Source organism: Acinonyx jubatus, chromosome D1 (assembly GCF_027475565.1).
Source record: "Acinonyx jubatus isolate Ajub_Pintada_27869175 chromosome D1, VMU_Ajub_asm_v1.0, whole genome shotgun sequence".
In the NCBI taxonomy this organism is placed as follows: Eukaryota; Metazoa; Chordata; class Mammalia; order Carnivora; family Felidae; genus Acinonyx; species Acinonyx jubatus.
The window spans coordinates 13252966-13278371 of record NC_069390.1 but is presented as its reverse complement, the minus strand read 5'-3'; the positions used below and the strand labels follow the sequence as shown (position 1 = coordinate 13278371).

The 25406-nt window shown below is 40.6% G+C and overlaps 1 protein-coding gene across 1 annotated transcript in view; it reads left to right on the top strand.

Annotated features, from left to right (window-relative positions):
- Positions 1-14577, top strand: part of LOC106988351 (fatty acid desaturase 2-like protein FADS2B) — a 38490-nt gene extending 23913 nt beyond the window's left edge. The window contains exons 7-12 of the mRNA XM_027052693.2: positions 2957-3033; positions 3229-3326; positions 4317-4413; positions 10939-11018; positions 12203-12328; positions 13975-14577. Of these exons, the coding sequence (XP_026908494.1) occupies positions 2957-3033; positions 3229-3326; positions 4317-4413; positions 10939-11018; positions 12203-12328; positions 13975-14026 (530 nt within the window). The 3' untranslated portion in view covers positions 14027-14577. The remainder of the gene's footprint in view (positions 1-2956; positions 3034-3228; positions 3327-4316; positions 4414-10938; positions 11019-12202; positions 12329-13974) is intronic.
- Positions 14578-25406: the final 10829 nt, after the last annotated feature.

Here is a 25406-nt window from a genome sequence, read left to right as displayed (position 1 = left end):
AGTTAAGCATCCGACTTCAGCTCAGGTCATGATCTCACAGTTTGTGAGTTTGAGCCCCACATCCGGCTCTGTGCTGACAGCTCTGAGCCTGGAGCCTGCTTCTGTGTCTCCCTCTCTCTCTGCCCCTCCCCTGATTGTGCTCTCTCTCTGTCTCTCTCTCTCTCACCCTCTCTCTCTCAAAAGTAAACAAATAATTTTAAAAAAAGATTTAAAAAATATCATAAGCAAAAATGCTTTCCTCTTAACCAAAATCAAATTCATGACAGCTCAAAAAAAATGTTTTCATGGAACTCCAAAATATGCCCACCTAAAACATATGCTTACAGTTTGAGACATAAGACAAAATCAGAAGTTCCCAAACATTTCCTATAGATCAGTAGCTCTCAACCAGAAACAATACTGCCCTGTTGGGACAACACAGTGGAAGGGAAAGATGATACTGGCACCCAGGGAGCCAGTGGTTCTGTTAAACACCCTACAATGCACAAGACAGCCCATAACAACAAGAAATTATCTGGCCCTGCACTTTCAACAGTAGCCAAATTACGGAAAGAGCCCAAATGTCCATCAACTGATGAATGGATAAAGAAATTGTGGTTTATATACACAATGGAGTACTACTTGGCAATGAGAAAGAATGAAATCTGGCCTTTTGTAGCAACGTGGATGGAACTGGACAGTGTGATGCTAAGTGAAATAAGCCATACAGAGAAAGACAGATACCGTATATTTTCACTCTTATGTAGATCCTGAGAAACTTAACAGAAGACCATGGGGGAGGGGAAGGGGAAAAATTAGTTACAAACAGAGAGTGAAGGAGGCAAACCATAAGAGACAGGGAACAAACTGAGGGTTGATGGGGGGTGGGGAAGAGGGGAAATGGGTGATGGGCACTGAGGAGGGCACTTGTTGGGAAGAGCACTGGGTGTTGTATGGAAACCATCTTGACAATAAATTATATTTTAAAAATTACACTCCATTCACAAAGTAAAAATTACATTCAATTACACAAAGTTAGTTGATTAATTAATTAACTTAATTAATTAATTAATTAACTTAATTAAATAAATAAATATATTTAAAAAAAAGAAATTAGCCCCAAATGCCAATGGTTATGGGGTTGCAGTTTATCTGATTTGCTCAATGTTGGGCACCAGTAGTCATTTGTAACATGCTTGACCAGGATGGCCTGTGGGCTTATTTTTGAGGTAAGGGGGTGAATTCCCACTGCTGTCCTTTCCACTGCTGGAATTCTGCAACCTCATTCTATGAAAGTCACCCTCTCTTTTTCTGCATGACCAAAAAGAGGAATGAAGACATCAGTGCCCCATTTTGAAAGGTAGCTGATCTCCAGGCTAACCAGCAGTGTGTTCACATAATAAAAGCTGTTGGAATTGCTTTTCTGAACTTTCTACCCTGTCTGTAGTGCTGCAATATGCCCTTAACTAATGAGGAATGAACGAATGCTGTGGATTCACTACACGAAGCCCACTTCACAAAACTCTCTGCCTTTTGGAGCTGTTTCATTATGTCTTTTTCCTTCAAATGCCAACTTAGCATCTCAGGTACAAGTAAATCATGCTCAAACTGTCAAAGAGAAACAGAACTGGAAATTTTTTAAAAGTGACAAGACAGATTATATTCAGGTTTCCATAGTAAGGGAAAAGGTTTCAGTATAAACTCAGCTCAATTCTGCTGAACCAAAAGGTGGGAGACCTTTTAAACACTGGGTGTGTTAAAGAAATTTCCAAGAGACCTTGGTGGGAGGGAGAGTTGGTCAGTGTGATTAAGCCATCTGTGTCTGCTGCCTGGTGCTTATGAAAGTTAGGTTCCCACCCTCCATACGGAGAGACTGAGACAGGCCCCATCCTGGATGATTTCATTCAAAGGAATGACTCCCAGGGGTGCCCAGGTGGCTCAGTCGGTTAAACGGCCAACTTTGGTCAGGTCATGATCTCGCAGTTTGTGAGTCTGTGATCACATCGGGCTCTGTGCTGACAGCTTGAAGCCTGGAGCCTGCTTTGGATTCTGTGTCTCCCTCTCTCTCTGCCCCTCCCTCGCTCCCACTCTGTCCCTCTTTCTCTCAAAAATAACTAAGCATGAAAAAAAAATGAAAGGAATGACTCCCAGATCCTTGAGAAAGACATTTCTGGGTTGTCGAAGATCCGTCTCAAAGACAGAGAAAGAATTTTACAATTGTAAGATCTGAGGTCTCTAGTCAGTTTTGGCTTGAACAAACAGTTAATTCAATTGGCAACGTTGAACTTTCTCAGGCAAAACTGCAAGGAGGCCGGGGTTATTCCAGAGGCATGGCCTTAAGCTGTTAGAAACTATGCTCACGTTTGTTCAAGCAGATTAGTGTGAGGGATAAACAAAATCATTTGTGCTAAGAATATGTAGAGTTTGAGAGTCTGGAGGCCAACGTTGGACATAGCAGAGAAAGAGGATGCAACTAAAGTCTGGTCAAGGACAGAGTTGTCAAACTCAGAAGGACTCCAACACACTCCTTTGTGCTCTAGGCAACCTCCCTGGTCCTGGAGAAGAAGCAGGTAAATAACCATCTGATCAGTAAGTGAGTATAGCTCCTGTGTTTCTGCCACCTTGACATATTGTGACAGGGCCCAATCCTAAGGATTGTGATGGACTGACAGATTCCATGGACCTTGAGAAAGCTTGAAAATTCACAGCAGAAGCTCTTCTGGGTTGCCTCCATAAGAATGACACAAATCTTCAAAGCTTTCACTTCCTTAGTGTCCTGAGAGCTTGAACCAAAACCTGGTTCAACCTCAGAGACCCAAAGAGCCCCGTGGAATCCAGGATGTGGTTGTGGATCTCCACTTTGCATCCCTTCTCAGGGGCAACATTCCAGGAGTAGCATGTTAAGGAGATAGACTCCTGCTTATTTGCATTGGGATCACATTCTACTCATTTGCTGTCTTTTTGTGTTCTTTTTCAGTTGGGCTCCCCCTCCTCATGCCTGTATATTTCAATCTGGAATCCATGAAAGTGATGTGCCTCCAAAGATATTGGGAGGTGAGTAATTTGATTTATCATCTGAAGCTAGATCTGGTAGAAAAGGGGGCATGAAAATGCTTGGCCCCTTCCAGATGTAGCTTCCTTGAATAATAAGGCATAAGATTTAGCCAATTCATGAAAGGGCCCTAGACCAGTGAAGGGGAAATGAAATTGTGTCCAGGGCATTTAACTGTCAATCACTTTTCTCTGCAGGACATTGCCTGGGTCAGCAGCTTTTACATCCGCCATTTCATCACATTTGGCCCTTTCTATGGAATCTTTGGAACCATATTACTCATATATTTGGTCAAGTAAGAACAAGAATATTTCTTTTATTCCTGTAACCTAGATGATCCTCTTACCTCCCTTATCTGAGATATTTTTGATTAGCAGAAGATTGGGATACCATGCCCTATTCTGTAACTGAGACATTTCACAAAAATACTTTTTTTTTAAAGTTGAAATAGTTCAATAAGAAGAGTTCTTTGGAAAAAAGAACTTGCCCAGTCTTGTCCTTTTATTCCCATATGCTTAATTCCAAGTTGCAGAATTCCATCTGATCCCCAAATTCTTTAGATTATAATCTGACTGGATACCATAATCCTTGCCAAAAATAATGGAAAGACAAAAAGTTTTAATGTTATTTTACGGCTACAGGTATTCCCCAAACCAAAATGCCCTCAACTAAATAGCTGTCTTCAACTTCCAATTTATTCCTCTCCCATTCTTTCACGTTATGATTCTAAACCCTACATAATAGCAAGGATATTGACAGCTACTATGCATCATGCACTTTTATAAAGGATTTACCTGCATTATCTTACTTTATTTACATTATTTATTACTTAATCCTTGCACCTCCCTGTAATGTAGGTAGCATCATCTTCATTAATCTCAGAGAGATTAAATCATTTATCAAAGTTATAGAGCAAGTAAGGGCCAATGGCAGTGCCACGCCAGAACTTGAGCCAAGTTCTATATGATGGCAAAGCTGAGGCTGTCTATCACTTTGCATATGCTCTAGGTATATTTTGATCCTTGCACAAATGCTGCAACAAACTTGGGGGTCACTGCTTCCAAAAGGCTGCAAGATTGGTTATGTGACCAAAAGTCTACTGTGTCATCTCTACATATAAACGGCCTCCAAAGAGGAAAACAAATGACCACCATTTTATCGGAATCTTTGATTCCCTTCCATTTCCTCAGTTGCTCAGCCAGATCTTCCAGCAGTTGTGCCAGCCCAGTGTTGGGAACTGAAACACCCCAAGAAGTCATCACTTTCTCCTTTTATTCTCTGAAAGGTTTCTTGAAAGTCCCTGGGTAACATATGTTACCCAGATGAGCCACATACCAATGAGAATGAGCAAAGAGGAGAACCGGGACTGGCTCAGCGCTCAGGTAATGGTGGAGTTTCTGGGGGAAGATCCTGCAAACTATACTGATTTAGAGTCTGGCTACCTCAGATAATAATAATTTATACTTACATAATGCTTGCTAGCAGACAGGCACTGTCCCCTGCTTTGCATATAACTACATAACACAGGTGCTATGATTATTACCACTTTACAGATGATAAAATTAAGGCATGAAGAAGTTGAGTAACTTGTATGACATCACAGTTAATAAGTGGTATAAATCAGGTTTTAAACCTAGGCAGTCTGATTTTAGAGCCTTTGCTCTAAAGTGTCAGTAAAGGGGCTCCTGGGTGGCTCAGTCAGTTGAACACATGATTCTTGGTTTCGACTCAGTTCATGATCTCATGGTTCATGAATCAAGCCCCCATTGGACTTAAGGCTCTCTCTCTCCCTCTCTCTATGCCCCTCCCCTGCTCGCTCTCTCTCTTCCCCCCTCCCAAAATTAATAAATATTTTTTATATTTAAGAATCAGTAAACTATAGTCCAAGAGCCAAATCCAGCTCACTGCTTGTTCTTGTAAATTAAATTTTATTGGAAACAGTCATGCTTTTATATTTACATATTATCTATGATTGATTTCATGCTACAAAAGTAAAACTGAGTAACTATCAGAGAGAATCACATTATAAGAAATGTTTGCTGAACTGTCCCCTACAGAACACAACCTTTCAAGTGAATCTGAGCTCCTAGAATTACATTTAAGTTTACACCTAGAAGGACCCTGAAATTCACCCCATTTCATTGTATAGCTAGAAAGCCCCAGAGAGAAGATATGGTATGCTCTCTGAATATGCTATTAAGGATTAGCAGAGTTATGATCAGTACAGAATACCCCTGCTTCCTAAGCCTTCCAGTGGCCATGCCATGATTAACTGGAAAATCCAGTCATTATACCACTTCTTTTTCCAAACTCATTCCCAAATTCAGTGGACCTTCCCTTAGGGCATAGAGTATTGGTTCTCACTTTTTGGTCACAGACCACCTTATGCTCTTAAGAGTTATTGAGAACCTCAAAGAACTTTTGTCTATGTAAGTTATATCCATTTATATTTACTATATTTGAAATTAAAACTGAGAATTTTAAAACACCTATTTATTAATTAACTCTAAAATAACAAGAATAAAACCAATACATGTTAAACATCAGACTGATGATGCCATCCCATGTTTAGAAACCTCTGGAAAAAAATCCAGTGTACAAGCATGAGAGATTGGAAATTAAAAAGGCAAATGCTGTCTTAGAAATAGTTTTGACTTGCAGATCCCCTGAAAGGATCTTAGAGAACCCTAAGGTGTTCCAAAATACACTTTGAGAAACATTGACATAAAACAACCACGAAAATAACATTCAAAATGGCAACAACCCCAACTGGAATTAAACATTAAAAAGGCATTGAATAGATTGCTGAGGAAGATGGCGGCGTAGGAGGACGCTGGGCTCACCACGTCCTGCTAATCACTTAGATTCCACCCACATCTGCTTAATTTACCCCGATAACCACCAGAAGACTAGCAGAACAGACTCTCCAGAGCCAAGCATAGACAAGAGGCCCACGGAAGAGAGTAAGAAGGGCAGAGAGATGGTGAGCGCTATGCGGGCTGGCGGGAGGGAGCCAGGGTGGAGGGGCAGCCCACCAGCTAAGCAGAGCCCCCGAGTATGGCTTGCAAAAGCAGAGGGGCTAGACGGAGTGTGTTCGGACAGCCAGTGGGACTTAACATCTGGAATGTTATAAGCTAACAGCTCTGCTCGGAGAGTGGAAAGCGGGAGGGAGAGTTGTTGAGCCCTGGAGGACACAGCTCAGCTTGGTGGGGAACAAAGGTCCTGGGAAGTGCCATCTCCCTAACCCATCCCCCAGCCAAAATCCCAAAGGGAACCAGTTCCCCTCACGGAACTTGCTTGCACCGTGCAAACACCCAACACTGTGCTTCTACAGATCCATGCCTCCAACAGGTCTGCCTCCCTCCTGGTGCCACAAGGCCCCTCCCACAGCGGACCACCAAAGGCAAAGCGAGCTGAGTCTGACCCTCCCGCCCCTGTGCACCTTGCAGATCCACCCCAGCTAATACACCAGATCCCATCAAAGCAGTACCACAAGCCTGACAGTGTGCAAGTAGCCCAGACAGAGGCCACACCACTCCATAGCGAGTCCTGCCCCTGGGAGAGGGGAAGATAAGGTACACACCAGTCTGACTGTGGCCCCAGCGGTGGTCTGGGGGCAAACATCAGGTCTGACTGCAGCCCTGCCCACCAATGCAAGTTACTCCAGACAGAACAGAGGAAGAGCTCTGCAGTTCCCTGCCACTCTAGGGACTATCCAAAATTATGAAACAGAAGAATTCTCCTCAAAAGAAACTCCAGGAAGTAGCGACAGCTAACAAACTGATCAAAAACAATTTCAGCAATATAGCAGAAAATGAATTTAAAATAATAGTCATAAAATTAATCGCTGGGCCTGAAAAAAGTATAGAGGACAGCAGAGAATCTATTACTACAGAGATCAAGGGACTAAGAAACAGTCAGGAGGAGCTAAAAATGCAATAAATGAGCTGCAAAATAAAATGGAGGCGACCACAGATAAGATTGAAGAGGCAGAGGACAGACTAGGTGAATTAGAAGATAAAATTATGGAAAAAGAAGAAGCTGAGAAAAAGAGAAATAAAAAAATCCAGGAGTATGAGGGGAGACTTAGAGAACTAAGTGACGTAATTAAACGAAATAATGTACGCATAATTGGGATTCCAGAGGAGGAAGAGAGAGGGAAAGGTGCTGAAGGTGTACTGGAAGAAATCATAGCTGAGAACTTCCCTGATCTGAGGAAGGAAAAAGGCACTGAAATCCAAGAGGCACAGAGAACTTCCTGCAGATGTAACTTGAATCAATCTTCTGTACAACATATCATAGTGAAACTGGCAAAATACAAGGATAAAGAGAGAATTCTGAAAGCAGCTAGGGATAAACAGGCTCTAACATATAAAGGGAGACCGATAAGACTCATGACGGATCTGTCCACTGAGACTTGGCAGGCCAGAAAGGAAGGGCAGAAAATCTTCAATGTGATGAACAGAAAAAATATGCAGCCGAGAATCCTTTATCCAGCAAGTCTGTCATTTAGAACAGAAGGAGAGATAAAGGTCTTCCCAAACAAACAAAAACTGAAGGAATTCATCACCACTGAACCAGCCTACAAGAGATCCTAAGGGGGATCCTGTGAGACAAAGTACCAGAGACATCATTGCAAGCATGAAACCTACAGACATCACAATGACTCTAAACCCATATCTTTCAATAATAACACTGAATGTAAATGGACTAAATGCTCCAACCAAAAGACATAGGGTATCAGAGTGGATAAAAAACAAGACCCATCTATTTGCTGTCTACAAGAGACTCAATTTAGACCTGAGGACACCTTCAGATTGAAAGTGAAGGGATGGAGAACTATTTATCATGCTACTGGAAGTCAAAAGAAAGCTGGAGTAGCCATACTTATATCAGACAAACTAGACTTTAAGTTAAAGGCTGTAACAAGAGATGAAGAAGGGCATTCTATAATAATTACAGGGTCTATCCATCAGGAAGAGCTAACAATTATAAATGTCTATGCGCCGAATATGGGAGCCCCCAAATATATAAAACAATTATTCACAAACATATGCAACCTTATTGATAAGAATGTGGTAATTGCAGGGGACTTTAATACTCCACTTACAACATTGGATAGATCATCTAGACACAGGATCAATAAAGAAACAAGGACCTTGAATGATACACTGGATCAGACGGACTTGATAGATATATTTAGAACTCTGCATCCCAAAGCAACAGAATATACTTTCTTCTCAAGTGCACATGGAACCTTCTCCAAGATAGATCACATACTGGGTCACAAAACAGCCCTTCATAAGTATACAAGAATTGAGATCATACCATGCATACTTTCAGACCACAATCCGATGAAGCTTGAAATCAACCACAAGAAGAAGTCTGGAAAACCTCCAAAAGCATGGAGGTTAAAGAACACCTTACTAAAGAATGAATGGGTCAACCAGGCAATTAGAGAAGAAATTTAAAAATATATGGAAACAAACGAAAATGAAAATACAACAATCCAAACGCTTTGGGATGCAGCGAAGGCAGTCCTGAGAGGAAAATACATTGCAATCCAAGCCTATCTCAAGGAATGAGAAAAATCCCAAATACAAAATCTAACAGCACACCTAAAGGAAATAGAAGCAGAACAGCAAAGACACCCCAAATCCAGAAGAAGAAGAGAAATAATAAAGATCAGAGCAGAAATAAACAATATAGAATCTAAAAAAACTGTAGAGCAGATCAACAAAACCAAGAGTTGGTTTTTTGAAAAAATAAACAAAATTGACAAACCTCTAGCCAGGCTTCTCAAAAAGAAAAGGGAGATGACCCAAATAGATAAAATCATGAATGAAAATGGAATTATTACAACCAATCCCTCAGAGATACAAACAATTATCAGGAAATACTATGAAAAATTATATGCCAACAAATTGGACAACCTGGAAGAAATAGACAAATTCCTAAACACCCACACACTTCCAAACTCAAACAGGAAGAAATAGAAAGCTTGAGCAGACCCATAACCAGCGAAGAAATTGAATCAGTTATCAAAAATCTCCCAACAAATAAGAGTCCAGGACCAGATGGCTTCCCTGGGGAATTCTACCAGACATTTAAAGCAGAGATAATACCTATCCTTCTCAAGCTATTCCAAGAAATAGAAAGGGAAGGAAAACTTCCAGACTCATTCTATGAAGTCAGCATTACTTTGATTCCTAAACCAGACAGAGACCCAGTGAAAAAAGAGACATCTGGATGGCCAACAGGCATACGAAAAGACGCTCAATGTCATGCCTCATCAGGAAAATACAAATCAAAACCACACTCAGATATCACCTCACGCCAGTCAGAGTGGCTAAAATGAACAAAACAGGAGACTATAGATGCTGGAGAGGATGTGGAGAAACGGGAACCCTCCAGCACTGTTGGTGGGAAGGCAAACTGGTGCAGCCGCTCTGGAAAACAGTGTGGAGGTTCCTCAAAAAATTAAAAATAGACCTACCCTGTGACCCAGCAGTAGCACTGCTAGGAATTTATCCAAGGGATACAGGAGTACTGATGCATAGGGGCACTTGTACCCCAATGTTTATAGCAGCACTCTCAACAAGAGCCAAATTGTGGAAAGAGCCTAAATGTCCATCAACTGACAAATGGATAAAGAAATTGTGGCTTATATACACAATGGAATACCACGTGGCAATGAGAAAGAATGAAATACGGCCTTTTGCAGCAAGTTGGATGGAACTGGAGAGTGTTATGCTAAGTGAAAAAAGTCACACAGAGAAGGACAGATTCCATATGTTTTCACTCCTATGTGGATCCTGAGAAACTTAACAGAAGACCATGGGGGAGAGGAAGAAAAAAAAATGGTTAGAGAGGGAGGCAGCCTAAACATAAGAGACTCCTAAAAACTGAGAACAAACTAAGGGTTGATGGGGGGTGGGGGGGGTGATGGGTATTGAGGAGGGCACCTGTTGGGATGAGCACTGGATGTTGTATGGAAACCAATTTGACAATAAATGTCATAAAAAAAAAAGGCACTGAACAAAATGATATTCATAAGGGTTCTTAATTTTGAAAGTCTTGAGAAGCCCATGAACTCCTTCTCAGGATAATGGTTTTAAGTTCATAAAATAAAATACATCACATTGTAAAGGAAACTGCTTAAACTGAAATGCACTTCTATGCTCAGAATCTGTGGCTGGAACAATTGAATGCCTCACTTCCCATTTAGAAGTCCTTCATATGTACTCTATGGAAATGGTATTCTAACCCCAACAATCTCTACCAAAATCCTATAATCCCACTTCCCATCTGCCAGAGTCCTCATTTATGACACTTTAGCCTTCTGTATCCAAGGGCTGATGGTGACTTAGCCCCTTCAAATCCTACATACTTCTTTATATCTGTTGCTTTGTATAAACTTCTTAGCAAAATATCTTAGCACCTTTTTAAATTATAATTTCCTTGAGACCTGGCACTGTGTATCTTTTATATCCCTCTTAGTTTCTTACACAAAATAGGAACTTGTTGAACAATTAGCTTATTAAGGGAATATACATCTTTTTTTTTTTTTTGAAAGAGAGAGAGGTCACACACAAGTGAGGGAGGGGCAGAAAGAGACAGAATCCCAGGAGGGGCAGAGGGAGAGAGACAGAGGGAGAGAAAGAGAAGGAGAGAGAGTGGGAGAGAAAGAGAGAGAGAAACGGGGGCCACTCAAGCGGAACTCATGCTCACCTGAAGTGGGGCTCAAGCTCACATAATGTGGGATTCCAACTCATGAACTGTGAGAGCATGACCTGAGCCAAAGCCAGATGCTTAACGACTGAACCACCCAGGCACCTGGGGAATAAATAAACATCTCCTTTGACACTTGGGCTTACTTACATCTAATTTAACCTTTTTCTTTGCAGGTCTTGACCACCTGTAATGTTGAACAGTCCATTTTCAATGACTGGTTCACTGGGCACCTGAACTTTCAGATCGAGCACCAGTAAGTGATGGAAACAGTTCATGATAAAAGGCAAAGGCTGTAACTTATAACAGTCCCCACCCCACCCCCATACACTCCAGAGCAAGCCTTAGATTCGGGATTTCTGATGGAAAAAATGAATCAGAATTCTCTCAATTCTATTAACATCAATGGTAAGGAAAGGAAGAAAGAAAGGAGGTGTAACAATTGTGAGTAAATGGAGGAAGATCTTGAAAAAATACCAAAGACTCAGTTTCTGGATTCCTAAGGACTTAGGAATTCGTGATTGTTTTTTTACATGTGGTTTGTTGGCAAAACCCAAGAAAAATCATGACATTTGTGTATCCGAGTTGTGTTGAAACTTAATTAAGATTTAATTTGAATATTAATCTGTATCTACATCTTTGGAGCTGAGGTTTAAAATAATCAACAATGAAATCCAGTTCCTACTGCAATTTCCAAGTGATATCTGGAAATACTTTACCAATAGGCAGTTAGATAGGCACCAAAGAAAGAGGAAATGATAATACTTTGAAAGTCAATCTCTCCAGAATATTCAAGGAAGAGACTTTCCACATTCATTTCATCTAAGCCAAATCTATGATAGGCAGAGAAAGAAAAAGATCTTATACCTACTCATGGGATTTTCTTATCCTTTCTCTCATTAGTCCTTTAAAATCTCAGCAAAACAAGAAAGATTATTATTCATATTTCATCAAAGAGAAGGTTAAAACCCAAGAAGTTCATCTGGCTAATTAGTGAAAGCCTTGGGTAAAACCCACCTCTCTTCTTACTTTTCTCCTAGGACTTTTCCCCATATGCCTTGATTAAAACTTACTAATATTCACCTATTCATTGTGCAGGAGATATATGTATATACAGAAAGAGACAGAGACAGAATTGGGGTTGGGGAAGTTATCTCCAGCTCTCCAGGTAATTCAAAATGGTAGAAAACCCCATACTTTCATTTCACCTGTCTCAGAATAAATATATTTTATAGAGGTAAGTCTCTTTGGTCTTCCCAAACATTAGCCACCCACAGGGCATGCAGAGATAAGATTAGAATGCTTTGGCAAGAGTCTTTGAGCTTCCTAGAGAAGTATTGTACAATGTCTACATTGCTAATAGAGTTTTATCTAGTAATAGGGGAACAAAAACTTCTTCTTTTGATCTAAGTTTTATATCTCCTGTTTCTCTTTCCTTAGTCTGTTTCCCACAATGCCACGCCATAATTATCACAAGGTGGCACCCCTGGTGAGGTCACTGTGTGCGAAGCATGGATTACAGTATGTGAATAAGCCCATGTTGGAAGCATTTGGAGATATTGTCAGGTAATTACAGAGTCTCTCAGCTCACAAGTCTCATTTCCCTCTCACTGCTAGTCCCCAGACTATTCACTGGCTTGTGAATCATTTACCCAACAACTCTTTGTTAAGGGGCATCTGTATGTCCAGCATGGACATGAGACCCTTCAGGAAACATCAACAATGCAATGATAATAAATAATTCTTACCATTTACCTACTGCCTTCAAGATACTTCTTAGTGAAAATGTCTCACTACCCTACTAAATCTCAAGCTTCTTAAAACCAGGACTGTGTGTTGTCTCTGAATCCCCCACAGAACCTTGACATGGTTTAGAATTTATGTGCGGGGAGGGACTTTCAAATCATCTGGCCCAGAGTTGCAAACTTAGATGCCTACAGGGTCCAGGGACATAAGTGTGTGGGTTGGGGGGTAGGGGAACCGACCAAGAGGAGAGAAGCCTGCAGGAACTGAAAATCTGTGCTCATCATGGTACATTCACAGCCCCCTAGAGAACATTAACAGCCCATGATCTGGGTTTAATAAGTTTCTCTTTCTTTTAGAATTAGGAAAAAAAATACTAGTGTCTTGAATGATGCCAACAAGATCAGATCTGGCCTGATCTGCCCCTGGATGGTTCTCCAGCTTCAGACTCTCCACCGCTCCCATCTTCCTTTTCTGTCCTCCAGAGACCTAACCTCTCTTCAGTTGTTATAGAACTTCCTGCCCCTTGCCATTTTCTGTCCTTTGCCCCTTGGCTTTTGCCTAGAATGTTCTTCCAGTCTGCCCCCTCCCCTCACATCACCTTGTCAATTTCCATCCCCTCCCCAAGATTCATAAATGCCTTTTCCTCATCTTGGTCTTCCCTTGACCCCAGGACTCAGTCTGTCACCTGCTCTTGCAGCACCTGCTTCTCTTCACTTTACCTTTATCACAATCATGATTAAATAACATTGTGGGTAATAAATTATTTAATAAATGTCTCCCCAGAGGGGAAAATGGGTGATGGGCATTGAGGAGGGCACTTGTTGGGATGAACCCTGGGTGTTAAATGTAAGCGATGAACCACAGGAAACTACCCCAAAAACCAAGAGCACATTTTACAGATTGTATGATAAGAAATTTGACAATAAATTATAATAAAAAATATATATATATACATAGACATAGACATATATATCTAGATATACATATACACAAGTGTATATGTATATCTAGATATATATGTCTCCCAAACCAAACCAGGAACTCCATGTAGGTCGGTCTCATGTCTCTCCTACTCACTGCTGTATCCCCAGAGCCTAGAAAAACATCTTTCACATTATAAAGCATGATGGTGGGTAGAACACAGGATGAGTTGGTAGAGAGGTATATGCGTTATCTTATAGAGAGACTCCGAGAAGTTTTTTTTAATGCTAGAGAAGAGGACACACAAAAGAGAATAAAATGAAAGAAAAACTCAACCTCCCCCCTAAAGAAAAGGTGAATTCATCTGCTAAAAATCAATGCAGTATATTTGATTCCCTCCACTGGACAACAGAAAAGACGTCTTTCAGATATAGCTGAAAATGAAAACATTGCCTTGAACCAAGCAAAAGTGCACATGTTCCATGGAGCAGCTCCTCTTACATTAAAGTCTCACCTACTGATGATTTTGTTTACCTCTCCCACAGGGCCTTGAAGAAATCTGCAGCCCTCTGGATGGATGCTTACTATGAAACATGAAGCAGAGCATCAACCTTGACACACATGTAGCTGTGTCTCTGAAGGGGGCTAATGAATGTGCAAGAGCTCTTTCCTGCTTACCTGCTGGTGCCATAGGCATACCTGCGGTGCCAGGAGTGTGAACCCCAAGGGCACATGATAACCCCTTCCCTGAAGGTTTCTCTGCAATTGCAAAGCAATGGAAACACAAGATGGTTAGGGTACCAAAAGGGAAATGGGAGCCAATTTTCTTTATTTCTTCTATAGAATCTTGAACTTAGTCCTACTAATAGACCTAATCAGATCATCTCCATCACTGGGGCATATGCAAGGGAACCAGGCAAAAGTCTTACTGAGAAACTGGCTATAGGAAGAAGTGGGACAAAAGAGAGACCTCTGATGGACACTTGGGAAAACAGCACGGTTGCCCTTAGAAGAGAATGGTGTATTTAAGAAATTTCTGCTGACCATACAAATTTTTGCTTATTCCTTACTTAAATGTGTGAGCCTCTTTTTTCTCTAAAAATTAAACATAATTAACATTAAAGTCTCCTTAAATGTTTCAATCTTCACTTTGGATTTTTCTTATTGTAATGGCATATGTGTAATTATGGTGTGTATGTATTTTTCTTCCAACTTCTAAAATCTCTTAAGGAGCTCCCTACATCCAGGCCCAATATCCACTGACACAGGAGGTTAAGCTTCCGTATTTTAGCATTACTGGCCTTCTGCTAAAGCATAAACCGGTCCTGAGTATAAGACTGATTTGCCTAATTCCTACCCACAAGAGCGGAAATACTGTGCCTTGCTATTGAGTAACTCTGATGAAGGAAAGAGATTTGTTTTCTGTAATGTAGGCCCCAGGCTGTGTCAAGGCATTTTCCAAGCTTAGCACCGAGTTATGCATTTCTTAAGATAAGAGAGTTTCAATGCTAGAAGGATGAGTGGACACTCTCAAGACCATACTGATGTCTGGCTTTGGTGCTTTTGCTCATCTGTTCATGGGGTCATGTTGGAGCTCACCCTAGCTGTGAGGAGGGAAAGCAAACAGTATAAACTCCCATCTGCAGCTCCAGGCAAGTCAGCATTAGGGATTTATCTGTTGTCTGAAATGCTACCAGGAAGCATTTCATTCCCTTACTCCAAACCCTGCAAAATACTCTTTTTCTTTGTTCTTAATTAAATCCCCAGGTTCAGGAGCACAGATCCTGTGGCAGAAGTGAGTGTTATGACTTGAAAGAAGCCACTGGTGCTGAAGCAGAGGGAGCAGGGGCCAGAGAGGTACAAGATGGGGCAATGAAGGACAGTATGTGAAGTGACTCACAGGTCCAGGGGAGTTAACCATGTATGTCAAAGCCAGGAAAGCAAGAACTGGTTGGGGGGGAGGAGCATTGAAATGGTAATAATATTGAACAGGGAAGTTAAGCAGAGGATAGAAAGGAAGAAAGGCTTTATTGGTTTTATGATTCTTTGTAATATAAGCCCTAATGGATATGGCCATAACCCATATTCCACCTACTGGTGGATCTATAAGTGATTTCTCCTGCCGGAAATCAGGGCTGCAAGTGGGTGTGGGGGACAGTGGTTGTTTTCTCTGCCTCGTCTGGTCCAACCCCCAGAGGTGCTCAAGTCCTGTTTCTCCTCCTGGTCACTAGAAATAGCAAGTCGACTTCTCCCTGGACAGACTCAGTAACTCAAAGGCATCCCTCTCTGTGTTGAGACCAGACCACTTGGCAGTTGCCTGAATGGAGTTGGTTACTGTGGGACTGAACACATCTGGGACATTTTGACACATTTTGAAGGGAAAACATGCGAAATTAGTTCAAGCAAGTTGCTAGGTAAGAATAAAAATTTATGGTGGGTAAACTTTAACCTGCTTAGGGGGTCCCAAGTCAGTATAGTAGTCATTTTCATGAACTATCTCAACTGATTTCTCTCCCTCACCCTGTGCTGACAGGTATTTGCACTTGGTGAGGAATGTGACTACATTTTATTACCTGTTCAACAAGCCTCTTGGAGGAGAACCAAGGCCTGTCACGTTCACAGCTTCCCACAACACTGAGCACTGAGGGAGAATCTAGATGGTCAGTCCTCAGGGTATTTCATTTCTGTCCTCTCTGCTCTATAGCCGGTTGAATGAAGCCGGGCCAGACTTCTGCATCTTTAAACTAAATGACTCCTGAGAATTGAATTACAGCCTTACCTGAAACTGTTCAATGGGTTTTCATGGCTCTTGGAATAAAGAGCCAACCCTCAGATGGCCAACAGACTTTGCCTGCATTGGCCCCTCCCCATTGCCCTCCCCTACCTTGTACCAGACTGGCCCTTGTTCCCTCTGCTTCGGCCCCAGTGGCTTCTTCCAGTCATGACACTTGCTCTGCTACAGGGTCTTTGCCCCTAAGCCCAGTGTCTGAACCCCTCTGTCACCCTCCCTGCCCTCACTTCTTCTCTCCTGGTTACCTGCCACTCACCTGCTGATCTCAGGGCAGCCTCCATACTAAAGGCCTATTGTAAGTCAAGGCCTATTGTTATACACTCTGTAACAATTACTACAGGTAAAATTGTACATTCGTTTGTGTGATTCATTAATTTGTTTGTCTTCTACCCCAGCCTGCAATATCCATGAGAGTAGGAACTGCCTGATCTGTTGGAGGCAGACAACAAAGATGTGTGGAAGGGAGGGAGGGAAGAAGAGAGGGAGGGAGGGGAGGGAAACAAGTATATGAATGTAATTCTTTCTAATTTGATAGAAAGGAAAAATTTGTCATATATATGAAAATAATTTCTATATTCTAACTCTGAATTATCAAAATTATTTTCAAAACATAAGAACATCTACCAAGCAGTAAGTACTGAGCTACCCCCTTCATAGGCATTAGTCTATTTAGTCCTCATAATAACCCCTTGGGGCAAGACCTATAATTAATATCACTTTACAGATGAAAAACTTGGGGCTTAGGCAGGCCAAACAACTTGCCTGATGTCACAGATAGGAAATGCTGGAGTAGTTTCAGATCCAGCAATGTCTGACTCCATAGTCAACATTCATTAATTTCCATGCCAAGGAATTCAAAGTAAGAGGGAATTAAGTGATATTAATAGACATGGGCAGTTGGCATTTCTGGAATAACTTCAATCACTTGCCAGGAGCTGATGGAATAGGCATTAAGGTAGTTATCTTTTTTTTATAAATACACCCAGTATTTATTTTTTTAAGTTTATTTATTTTTGAAATAGAGAGAGAGGGTACAAGTGGTGGAGGGGCAGAGAGAGAGAAGGAGGGAGGGAGACACAGAATCCAAAGCAGGCTCCAGGCTCTGAGCTGTCAGCACAGCCTGATGCGGGGCTCAAACTCAGGAAATGCAAGATCATGACCTGAGCCGAAGTCAGACACTCAACCAATGGAGCCACCCAGGCTCCCCAATGTAGTTATCTTTTCACCAGCAGGGACAGGTGCCTAGGGGAAGGGAAGGCTGGAGAAGCATATGACAGGAACAGCACTAACTCAGAAAGGATTCCTGTTGACTCACTTCTACTCACCAGTCCTAAAAGAGTATCCTGCTCATAAAAAATTTCACTCGGGAGTGGTCAAGCTGAGATGTAAGCCTTCAGAAATGATAGATACTGCATTAACTGTAGAGGAACAGGATGAAGAAATGGATTTGAGATTTTGTGGTGATTTAACATGAATTCAGCCAAGGAAAATTCATCTTCCCTGTGGCTGTCTTCATATGGTCTTCCCTGAAACCCTATTTCCTCAAAAGCACCATTCTTCTTGGTAAAATGAGGCAGTGAGAACTTGCACGCACTGTCAGTTGGGCATTAAGTAAGGGTGACTGGAAGAGAAGTCAGAACCCAGACCCTAATTTCAGCTCCTTAACACCCTACAGTGAAATTGGCCAGGTCATTTATACCCTCCTACCTCAATCTGTGTAACAGGTGTGCCTAGTATTAGCTGGCCCGTCCATATCATAGCGTGACTGGGACAAAGGAGTAAGGCAAACGGAATAGTTTCATAAGCTGAGAACACCCATTCTGATGCTTATTATTGCTATTATGTTATAATGAGGTTCCTCCAATCTCAGACCCACGAGAAGCAAGAGGGCCATAGAGTCACACAGAAACACAAGATGGACAGACACTTAATCATTTTATAATGACAGTGGCACCTTTCACCAAGTGAGAAGCTTATGAGTCACAAGCAAGAAAATGATTTCTCCCGTTGCAACAAGTAACACCCTTGAGGCACCTTCCACATCTGGCTGTATTAAATCTCCTGGAACCAGCAGAAATCTCCAGATCTCAGGCTGAAGGGCAAGTAGAGAACCAGAGGTTCTACTTATACCAATTTATGGTTAATCGTCTGAGAGCACAATCCTCACTGTTGAAAATCATACCAAATATAAGTATACTGTTTGTTGCTTAATCAGTATGTTATTTAGGAATCTCTTGACTATTTCCATGCTAATCATCAACCTCAAAGATACAGAAAGCATAAAAGATTGAACTTAAACCTTTTTTTAAATTTACATCCAATTTAGTTAGCATATGGTGCAATAATGATTTCAAGAGAAGAATCCAGTGATGCTTCCCCTACTTACAACACCTAGGGCTCATCCCAACAAGTGTCCTCCTTAGTCCCCCTTGCCATATAGCCCATCCCCCCACCTTAAACCCCTCCAGCAAGCCTCAGTTTGTTCTCTGTATTTAAGAGTCTCTTATGTTTTGTCACCCTGTTTTTATGTTATTCTTGCTTCCCTTCCCTTATGTTGACCTGCTTTGAATCTTAAATTCCACACGAGTGAACTCATATGATATTTGTCTTTTTCTAATTTCACTTAGCATAATACACTCTAGTTCCATTCATGTTGTTGGAAATGGCAAGATTTCATTCTTTTTGATTGCCAAGTAATATTCCATTGTATATGTATATCACCTCTTCTTTATCCATTCATCAGTCAATAGACATTTGGGCTCTTTCCATACTTTGGCTATTGTTGATAGTGCTGCTATAAGCATTGGGGTACATGTGCCCCTTAGAAACAGCACACCTGTATCCTTTGGATAAATACTTAGTAGAGCAATTGCTGGGTTGTAAGGTAGTTACAGGAGAATTAATTTATAACCTTGAAGTAGGAAAAGTCTTCTTTTGTTTAATGTTTATTTATTTTTGAGAGAGAGAGAGAGAGCAAGCAGGGGAGGGGCAGCAAGAGAGGGAAACACAAAATCCAAAGTAGGCTCCAGGCTCTCTGATCTGTCAGCACACATCTGACTCAGGGCTCAAACTCAAGAACTGTGAGATGACCTGAGCTGAAGTCGGACACTTGACCGACTGAACCACGCGGGTGCCCCTCTATTTTTAATTTTTTGAAGCTCCATACTGTTTTCCAGAGTGGCTGCACCAGCTTGCATTCCCATGAGCAGCGCAAAAGTGTTCCACTTTCTCAGCATCCTTGCCAACATCTGTTGTTCCCTGAGTTGTTAACGTTAGCCATTCTGACAGGTGTGAGGTTGTATCTCATTGTGGTTTTGATCTGGTTCTGATGATGAGTGATGTTGAACATTTTTTTCATGTGTCTGTTAGTTTTCTGGATGTCTTCTTTGGACGAGTGTATATTCATATCTTTTGCCCATGTCTTCACTAGATTATTTGTTCTGGGGGGGTGTTGAGTTTGATAAGTTCTTTATAGTTTTTGGATACTAACCCTTTATCTGATATGTCATTTGAAAATATCTTCTCCCATTCCGTCAGTCGCCTTTTCGTTTTGTTGATTATTTCCTTCGCTGTGCAAAAGCTCTTTATTTTAATGAGGTCCCAGTAGTTCATTTTTGCTTTTATTCCCTTGCCTCTGGAGATGTGTTAAGAAGTTGCTGCAGCCAAGGTCAAAGAGTTTTTTTTCTGCTTTCTCCTCAATGATTTTGATGGATTCCTGTCTTACATTTAGGTCTTTCATCCATTTTGAGGGGTTTTTTTGTGTGTATGGTATAAGAAAGTCATCTAGGTTAATTCTTCTGCATGTTGCTGTCCAGTTTTTCAAACACCATTTGCTGAAGAGACTGTCTTTATTCCATTGGATATTCTTTCTTGCTTTGTCAAAGATGAGTGGGCCATACATTTGTGGTCTATTTTGGGGTTCTCTATTCTCTTCCATTGACCTTCTTGTCTGTTTTTGTGCCAGTACCATACTGTCTTGATTATTACAGCTTTGTAATACATCCTGAAGTCTGGAATTGTGATGCCTCCAGCTCTGGTTTTCTTTTTTAGGATTGCTTTGGCTATGCAGGGTCTTTTCTGGTTCCATAAAAATTTTAGGACTGTTTCTTCAAGCTCTGTGAGGAACGCTGGTGATAGTAGATTGGTTTGGGTAGTATCGATATTTTAACAATATTTCTTCTTCCAATCCGTGAGCATGGAATATTTTTCCATTTTTTGTATCTTATTTCATTTTTTTCATAAGCTTTCTATAGTTTTCAGTGTATAGATTTTTCACCTCTTTAGTTAGATTTATTCCTAGGTATTTTATGGGTTTTGGTGCAACTGCAAGTGGGACTGATTCCTTGATTTCTCTTTCTGTTGCTTCGTTATTGGTGTATAGAACAGCAACCAATTTCTGTGCATTGATTTTGTATCCTGTGACTTTGCTGAATCCATGGATCAGTTCTAGCTGGTTTTTTTTGGTGGAATCTTTGGATTTTCCACATAGAGTATCATGTTGTCTGCAAGGAGTTAAAGATTGCCTTCCTCCTTGCTGATTTGGATGCCTTTTCTTTGTGTTGTCTGATTGCTGAGGCTTGGACTTCCAAACACTATTTTGAATAACAGTGGTGAGAGTAGACATCCTTGTTGTGTTCCTGACCTTAGGGGGAAAGATCTCAGATTTTCCCCATTGAGGATGATATTACCAGAGGGTCTTCATATATGGCTTTTATGATCTTGAGGTATGGTCTTTCTTTCTTTAAGGTTTTTATTAAAAAAAAGGATGCTGTATTTTGTCAAATGCTTTCTCTGCATCTATTGACAGGATCATGTTCTTATTCTTTCATGTATTAATGTGCTGTATCACATTGATTTGCAGATATTGAACCAGCCTTGCATCCAGATTTAAATTCCACTTGATCATGGTGAGTAGTTTTTTTAATATATTGTTGGGTCTGGTTGGCAAGTATCTTGTTGAGGATTTTTGCATACATTTTCATCATGGAAATTGATCTGTAGTTCTCCTTTTTAGTGGGGTCTTTGTCTGGTTTTGGAATCAAAGTAATGCTGGCCTCATAGAATGAGTTTGGAAGTTTTCTTTCCATCTCGATTTTTTGGAACAGCTTCAAGAGAATAGGTGTTAACTCTTCTATAAATGTTTGGTAGAATTTCCCTGGAAAGCCATCTGGCCCTGGACTCTTGTGTTTTGGGAGATTTTTGATTACTAATTCGATTTCTTTACTGGTTATGGGTCTGTTTAAATTTTCTATTTCTTCCTATTTCAGTTTTGGTAGTTTGTGTGTTTCTAGAAATTTGTCCATTTCTTCCAGACTGTCCAATTTATTGGCATACAATTGCTCATAATATTCTTTTATTGTTTGTATTTCTGCAGTGTTGGTTGTGATCTCTCTATTTGTGATTTTATTTATTTGGGTCCTTTCCTTTTTCTTTTTGATCAAACTGGCTAGTGGTTTATCAATTTTGTTTATTCTTTCAAAGAACCAGCAGCTCCCGGTTTCACTGATCTGCTCTATCGTTTATTTGTTTGTTTGTTTTCGATATCATTGATTTCTACTCCAATATTTATTTTTTCCTGTCTTCTGCTGGTTTTGGGTTTTATTTTCTGTTCTTTTTCCAGCTCTTTAGATGTAAGTTTATGTTGTGTATCTGAGACCTTTCTTCTTTCTTTAGGCCTGAATTGCTACATATTTCCCTCTTGTGACTGCCTTTGCTGCATCACAGAGATTTGAGACTGTTATCATTTTCATTGGCTTCCATATACTTTTTAATTTCCCCTTTAATTTCTTGGTTAACCCGTTCATTATTTAGTAGGATGTTTTTTAATCTCCAAAAATTTGTGGTCTTTCCAAATTTTTTCTTGTGGTTGATTTCGAATTTCATAGCATTGTGGTCTGAAAATATGCATCTCAAACTTTTGTACTGTCAAAGGCTGATTTATGTCCAGTATGTGATCTATTCTGGAGAATGTTCCATGGGCACTTGAGAAGAATATGAATTCTTCTGCTTTAAGATGAAATGTTCTGAATATATCTGTTAAGTCCGTCTGGTCCAGGCGTCATTCAAAACCATTTTTTCCTTATTGATTTTCTGCTTAGATTATCTGTCCACTATTGTAAGTGGAGTGTTGAAGTCCCCTACTATTATGGTATTATTATCAATGAGTTTCTGTATGTTTGCGATTAACTTATTTATATATTTGGGTGTTTCCACTCCAATTGGGGGCATAAATGTTTACAATTGTTAGATGTTGGTGGCTAGACCCCTTAATTATGATATAATGCCCTTCTTCATCTCTTGTTACAGTCCTTATTTTAAAATCTAGTTTGTCTGACTATAAGTATGGCTACTCTGACTTTCTTTTGGCGACCATTAGCATGATAAATGGTTCTCCATCCCCTTACTTTCAACCTGAAGGTGTCTTTAGGTCTAAAATGGGTCTCTTGTGTATCTTATTTTCTTATCCATTTTCATACAATATGTCTTTTTATTGGAGTATTTAGTCCATTGACATTTATAGTGAGTACTGAAGACTATGAATTTATTGCCATTGTGTTGCCTGTAGAGTTGCAGTTTCTGGTGGTGTTCTCTTGTCCTCTCTAGTCTTTGTTGTTTTTGGTCTTTTTTGTTTTCTTTCATCTTTTCTTCCTTCAGAGAGTCCCCCCTGCCCTTAAAATTTCTTGAGGGCTGGTTTAGTGGTCATGAACTCCTTTAGTTTTTGTTTGTCTGGGAAACTCTTCATCTCTCCTATTTTGAATGACAGCCTTGCTGGATAAAGAATTCTTGGCTGCATATTTTTCTGATTCAGCATGTCAAATATATCCTGCCACTCCTTTCTGGCCTGTCAAGTTTCTGTGGATAGGTCTGCTGTAAACCTGTTCTGTCTTCCCTTGTAGGTTAAGGACATTTTTTTTCCCTTGATGCTTTCATAATTCTTTCCTTGTCTGTGTTTTTTGTGAATTTGACTATCATATGCCTTGGTGATGGTAGTTTTGGTTGAATCTAATGGGGGTTCTTTGTACTTCTTGGATTCTGATGTCTGTGTCTTTCTCCAGATGAGGAAAGTTTTCCACTATGATTTGCTCATATAAACCTTCTTCCCTTTTTTCTCTCTTTTCATCTCCTGGGACTCTTATGATTCAGATGTTACCTTTTTAATAAGTCACTGAGTTCTCTAATTCTTGTATCATGCTCTTTTGCCTTAGTTTTCCTCTTTTTTTCTGCTTCATTATTCTCCACTATTTTGTCTTCTATAGCACTGATCCCCCACTCTGCTTTGTCCATCCTTGACACCATGGCATCCATTCAAGATTGCATCTCAGGTATAGCATTTTTAATTTTGTCCTGACTAGATTTTACTTATTTTATCTCCACAGAAAGGGACTCTATACCTTTTTTCAACCCCAACTAGTATTCTTATAATTGTGGTTCTAAAGTCTAGTCCAAACATCTTGCTTATATCTGTGTTGATTAAGCCTCTGGCAGTCATTTCTTCCTGTTCTGTCTTTTGGGGTGAATTCCTTCATTTTGTCATTTTGGAGGAAGAAAAAGAAATAACAAAAGAAAATTAAAAACTAAACTTAAAAATTAAAAACTACACAAAAAAATCAAATAAAGGAAGCTATATCCTAAGTGCATTTTGGTTTGGTTGTTGAAAGAAGCTTGATAGAATAGAGGAAAAAGGGAAACAAAACAAAAAAGAAAAAAGTAAGGAAAAGTTTTAAAAATTAAAAAAATGTATACAATAAAATAGAATAAAATGAAATGAAGAAACTGAAATAGAATTTTTAAAAAATTACAAAAAGAATAAAAAACATAGTAAAAAGAATTTTTATAAACTAATTTTTAAAAAAGGAAAATAAAAATAATTCTTTTTCTTTCTGTATCCAAGAAAAAAAAAAGAGAAAAAGAGAAAAAAAACTTAAACAATAAGTAAAAAAAAAAAAAAAGAAAAAGAAATAGAGAAAAATGAATAGATGAACCAGCAAACAGAATGAAAATGGAATGAAGTTACATCCAGTTTCCCCTAGAAGTCAAACTATGAAGCGTTCTATAGTCCGTACACTAAGCAGGTGGAGAGATTTGTGATCCTCCTCTAAGGCATGTGCTTGGAGGGCCCAGTTGGGTGGGGCTTGGTGTAATGGCTCCATTCTCCACTAGGTGGTACTGACTAGCCTACTGGGGTGGATCAGTGTGTTGCACATGCACAGGAGAGGTGAAAATGGCTCACACAACATCCTGGTTTCTGGCACAGGAACTCTGCACTCTCACCAACTCCCAATCAAGCACCCCTCCTTTGTCTCAGGCTTCTGTCCATTCACTGCTTCTACATTGTCTGTGTCCAAGCCATCAGCCTGCCAGGCAGTACCTTCCTCCCAAATTTTATCTCAGATGGGGCTATGTTTCCACACCCCTCACTTCTGAGAACCCTGTGGCTTGGACCCACTCCAACTCTCTGGGGGAGGGTCTCACTGAGCAATAACTGGGTGCCCACTTGCCCCAACAAACATTCATGTGATTGCGCTGTGGTAGAGGTTCAGAGATCATGGCCAGGTGCTGGCTTACCCCAGAAAAAGTTTGCAATCACACTGCAGCAAAGGTTCAGAGATTATGGCAAATCACAACACAGATCTGGGGCCAGGTTTCACCACACTTTGGCGGCTCTGTTCCAATACCAGCGAACATGGCTGTTCTCTGGGGTCCACTGGGACTTGTACCTATGGGGAAGCTATCTGGCCTATACCAAATGCTTTCCAGGTGGGGGAACTGCTTCTCCCGTGTGGCCCAGGACCCCTCAGACCTCTCTGCCTGCTCCTAGGGATTCCCCCTTCCTCCCCACCAGAGTACTGCAAGGTATTGATCTCCAGAATTTCCTACTCTGTGCTCTCCTGTTTATAGAGTCCAAATGGTATTGAAAGCTTCTCCTTGATCCCTGTCAATGGTTTTGGGGAGCAGATTTCTTGTTCAGTTCCTTGTGTTTCCACTCTTTCTCTTCAGCTACTTTCAAGGGGAGTGCTTCTCCTGCACTCTTCCTATGTGACATACTATCCTCCACCCCATCCTCTCTCCCCCTAAACAGCTTCCTACCCTCTGCAGCTTCTTTCTCCCCACTTCACCTCTCTGCACTGTATACCTGATGAGTTCTCTGGTTCAAGTTATGCAGATTGTCATGTTAATCCTCAGATC